Source organism: Palaemon carinicauda, unplaced genomic scaffold (genome assembly GCF_036898095.1).
Source record: "Palaemon carinicauda isolate YSFRI2023 unplaced genomic scaffold, ASM3689809v2 scaffold3478, whole genome shotgun sequence".
Classification (NCBI taxonomy): domain Eukaryota; kingdom Metazoa; phylum Arthropoda; class Malacostraca; order Decapoda; family Palaemonidae; genus Palaemon; species Palaemon carinicauda.
The window spans coordinates 12,141-17,506 of NW_027171160.1; the positions used below are offsets into that span (position 1 = coordinate 12,141).

A 5,366-nucleotide genomic window follows, 5' to 3' on the forward strand; every position below is an offset into this window, starting at 1 on the left:
AACATTAACACATTGTTCTTATACAATAATAATAAAGATAAAGAAAATTATTTTAATTTTCTTAATAAATTATTATTAATAAATAATCCAAGTTTAATTGTGTTATCAGGATTTATGTTAATTTTGCCTAAATTAATAGTAAATAATTTTAAAAATAAAATAATAAATATACATCCATCTTTATTGCCAAAATTTAAAGGATTAAATACACATAAAAGAGCAATAATGAATAAAGAAAAATATCATGGAACTACAATACATTATGTAAATAATGAACTAGATGGAGGAGAGATAATATTACAAAAAAAAATAAAAATAAATAAATATGATTCTGAAGTTATTCTAGAAAAAAAAATAAAAAAAATAGAAAATAAAATATATCCAGATATAATAAAAAAAATATTAAACAATTAAGATTATGTCTAATTCAATAGAATTTAAACATTTAGGATTAACAAATTTTTTAGATACATATAAACAAATGATATCTTTTATAAAAAGACAATCAAAACATAATATATGGTTTTTAGAACATGAGAAAGTTTTTACAAAAGGATTACAATCAAAAGAAGATGATTTTTTAAAATCTACAAAAATACCAATAATACAAACTGATAGAGGCGGAAAAACAACATATCATGGACCAGGACAGGCTATAATATATTTTTTAATAAATATAAAAAAAATAAGACATAATATAAAAGAATTTATTTCAAAAATAGAAAAATCTATAATAATTTTTCTTAAAAAATATAATATTGATTGTTTTTATGAAAAAACAAAACCTGGAATATATTTAAAAAAAAACAATAAAAAAATTGCATCTATAGGGTTAAGAATTAAATATGGATATACATATCATGGAATTGCTATTAATGTTTCAAATTGTCTTGATCCATTTAAAATAATAAATCCATGTGGATTTTCAGATATTAAAATGACAAGAGTTAATGATTTATTAAAAGATAATATAAGCGCATCTTTGTTCTTAATTAATTTTAATAAATTTTTAAAAAAATATTTAGTTTTTTAAGTTTTTTCTTTTATTTATTGCATTTTTTTTATTTTTTAAAAAATTATTTCTTTTTGTATAATTATTTTTTATATTTTTATTATTTTTAGCATGAAAATAATTAAGCCTTATTGCCTGTTTTATTGTTCTTTTTACAGCTGCAGCTTTTTTTCTTTTTCTTTCAAGAGTTGGTTTTTCATAAAACTCTCTTTTTCTCAATTCTGCTATTATTCCAGCTTTTTCACAATGTCTTTTAAATCTTCTTAAAGCAATATCAAATGGTTCATTATCTCTTATTCTAACAATAGGCACTATACTTTTACTCTCTTAACAAATTAAATATATATTATATTACATTAACATTCCTGAAGAAGCACGTTTTTTTCCATAAAAATCATAATAACTATTTATATTATAAAATTTATTTTTCTCTAAAATTTTGCAAACTATTTTACTTTGATTAAATCCATGTTCAAATAATATTAATCCATTTCTTTTTAAAAAATTATTAGAATATTTAATAATTTTTTTTATATCATAAAGACCATCATCATCAGAAAAAACTGCAATTTTAGGCTCAAACATTTTTACAGATTTAGAAACTAATTTATCATCATATGAAACATAAGGAGGATTTGATATAATAATATCAAACATAGAATTTATATTTGAGTACCAATTACTTAAAAAAAAATTTATATTATTAACATTATGTTTTTTTGCATTAATAATTGAATTGTCTATTGCAAATTTAGATATATCTATAGAAGTTACAAAACAATTAAATAATTTAGCAATAGTTATTCCAATTATTCCAGATCCACTTCCTAATTCAAGGATACTGATTTTTTTATTACATTTTATTGTTTTTTTTATATAATATTTAATAATATTTATTAATATTTCAGTGTCATTTCTTGGTATAAAAACATTTTTATTAACATAAAAATGTTTTCCATAAAAATATTGTTTATTTATTATGTATTGTATAGGCTCTTTATTTTTAAGTCTTTTTATACACTGTTGTATTTTATAAAAAATTTTACTTTCTATTTTAATGTCATTTGTATATATAAATATTGGATGTATTTTAAGAAAATGGCAAATTATTAATTCTATTTCTTGTTTAAGAATTATATTATTTTTTATAATATTTAATAGTCTTTGCATTTTTTTAATATTTCATTTAACAAGTTAATATCTTCTTCATATGTTAAATATTTCAATAATCTAAAAATATTTCCATTCATGAAGTCAGTAACATTATTTTCAGTGTAATTTATTCTATGATCAGTAATTCGTTGTTTTGGAAAATTATAAGTTCTTATTCTTTCAGATCTATCTCCTGATCCTATTAAAGATTTTCTTTTGTTTGAAGTAATTTTCATATTTTTTATTTCTTCAAATTTTACAAGTTTTGCTTTTAATATTGATAATGCTTGAGCTTTATTTTTATGTTGTGATCTTTGACTTTGACATTCTACACTTATTTTAGAAGGAATATGAGTAATTCTAATTGCAGAATCAGTTTTATTTACATGCTGTCCTCCTGCTCCAGAAGCCCTAAATGTATCAATTTTTAAGTCTGTTTTTTTTATTTCAATATTATTTTTTTTTGTTTCTGGCAAAATAGCAATAGTGCATGTAGAAGTATGTATTCTGCCTTGTGATTCTGTCTTAGGAATTCTTTGAACTCTATGCACTCCTGATTCAAATTTTAATTTATCAAATACATTCTTTCCATGTATTTTTATAATTATTTCTTTAAATCCATCATCTATATTTTTGTTGTTAAATCCTATAACATCAAATTTCCATTTATTAAATATAGAAAATTTATTATACATTTTAAACAAATCTTTTGAAAAAATAGACGCCTCCTTTCCTCCTGTTCCCGCTCTAATTTCTAAAAAAACTTTTGATATTTTTTGATCTTCTTTATTTTTTATTAAATCTAATATATATTCTAAATGTAGATTTGCATCTATTTTTAAAATTTTAATTTCTTCATTAGATAATTGTTTAATATCTTCAGTTTGAAATTCTTCTTTTGAAAGATCTTGTATTTCTTTATATATTTGTAAAAATTTTTCAAATATATTATTTATCTTAATTATTTTTTTTTCTACTAATTTGACTTTTTTTAATTTTATTAAATCATATTGATTTTTAATAGATTTTAATATATCTACAACATTATCTTTTAACATTAATTCTTTTGTATAAAAGTATATATTTTTATACAAAATATATCTTTTTATATAAATTTACAAATAAATTTAATATTATTAAATTTATTTGAATAAATAATTTATAATAAAAAAAAATAAATTTTAAAAAATTTAAAATAATTTATGAAAAAAAACTTGCAAATTTCAAAAAAAAAAATTTTTTCTATTAAAAATAATAAAAAATATATAAACAAAAAAATGTATGGAGATATGATATTAAATAATCCATCTTTAAATAAGAGCACTGCCTTTAGCAAAGAGGAGCGTAAATATTTTAAATTAGAAGGAAAACTTCCATTTCAAATAGAATCATTAGAAGAACAAAAAACAAGAGCATATTTACAATATAATATATTTAATACAAATATAGAAAAATTTATTTTTTTAAAAAATCTTCATAATACTAATGAAACATTATTTTACGCTTTAGTTAGAGATCATTTAAATAAAATGTTACCTATAATATACACTCCTACTATAGGAGAAGGAGTTATGTTATATAGCAAATTATTTATGCATCCTAGAGGCCTTTATATATCATATCCTGATAGATTTAGGATAAATGAAATACTAAAAAATAGAATAAATGACGAAATTGACATAATTGTTGTTAGTGATGCAGAAGGAGTATTGGGTATAGGAGATCAAGGTGTTGGAGGAATTGAAATACCAGTTGCAAAACTTATGGTTTATACTTTATGCGCAGGAATTGATCCAAATAGATGTTTGCCAATATTTTTAGATGTTGGCACCAATAATGAATGTTTATTGAAAGACTCTCTTTATTTAGGATGGAGAAATAAAAGAATTTCAGGAAAAAAATATGACGACATGGTGCAGTTATTTATTAATGGTATAAAAAAAGAAATGCCTAAAGCATTTTTACATTGGGAAGATTTCGGAAAAGATAATGCAAGAAGAAATTTAAAAAAATATCAAGATGAAATATGCAGTTTTAATGATGATATGCAAGGAACTGCAGCAGTAACAATATCTGCTTTATTATCTGCATCAAAAATACTTGGAAACACAATTGAAGACCAAACTTTTGTAATTTTTGGTTCTGGAACTGCAGGAATTGGGATAGCAGATGAAATTATATGTTTATTAAAGAATAAAGGATTATCTGAAAAAGAAGCATATAAAAAATTCTGGTGTATAGATAGAAATGGATTACTAATAAAAGGCAATAGAATGTCGGAATTTCAAGTTCCATATGCAAAAAATGATTTAGAAATTAAAAATTTTAATAGAGATATATCAGGCAATATTTCTCTTTTAGAAGTAATAAAAAAGGCAAAACCTACTACTTTAATAGGATGTTCAGGAGTAAAAAATGCATTTGATGATAATGTTATAAAAGAAATGTTAATTAATAATAAAAGACCAATAATATTCCCTTTATCTAATCCAAATAGCAAATGTGAAAGACATCCAAAAGAAATAATAAAAATAAGCGAAGGAAAAGCTTTAGTTGCAACAGGAAGTCCATTTGAAGATTTTGGATATAATGGTCAAGTTTATAAAATAGCACAATCAAATAATGCATTAGTATTTCCAGGAATAGGACTAGGAGTTGTTGCAATAAAAGCAAAAAGATTTACAAGCAATATGCTGTGGGCAGCATGTAATACGTTATCTAATTATAATTATAAAAGAAACAGATTATCATTGCTTCCTCCTTTAAATGATTCTTGTGATGTTAGTAGAAAAATTGCATTTTCTGTTGCTCAACAAGCAATAGAAGATGGAGTTGCAGAAAAAACAGATGATATATGGCAAAAAATTGATAATACAATATGGTCTCCTAAATATATGAAGTATATAAAAAATGATATTTAATATTTAAAATATTCTTTTGCATAACTTATTGATGATATACCATCAATATTTTCATTTTTTATATATTTAATGTTTTTTGAATTTATTCCTCCTATTGCAACTATTGGTATATTATGAAATTTACATATTTTTTTAAACTTTCTTAATTTATCTATGCCTTGAGGAGAAAAATTCATTATCTTAGATGTAGTATGAAAGATAGGTCCAAATGCTATATATGAAGGATTAAATGTAATTGCATTTATAATTTCAAAATAATTATGAGTGCTTATTCCTAATAC

General features: G+C 21.4%; 1 protein-coding gene across 1 annotated transcript; it reads right to left on the reverse strand.

The window, feature by feature from the left end:
• Window positions 1-2,166: 2,166 nt before the first annotated feature.
• LOC137636650 (peptide chain release factor 1-like) lies at window positions 2,167-4,369 on the reverse strand (the record flags this gene model as incomplete). Its single annotated transcript, XM_068369047.1, has 2 exons — window positions 2,167-2,918; window positions 4,265-4,369. Coding segments are annotated over 2 exons (857 nt in total), but the record flags the coding sequence as incomplete, so codon positions are not given.
• Window positions 4,370-5,366: the final 997 nt, after the last annotated feature.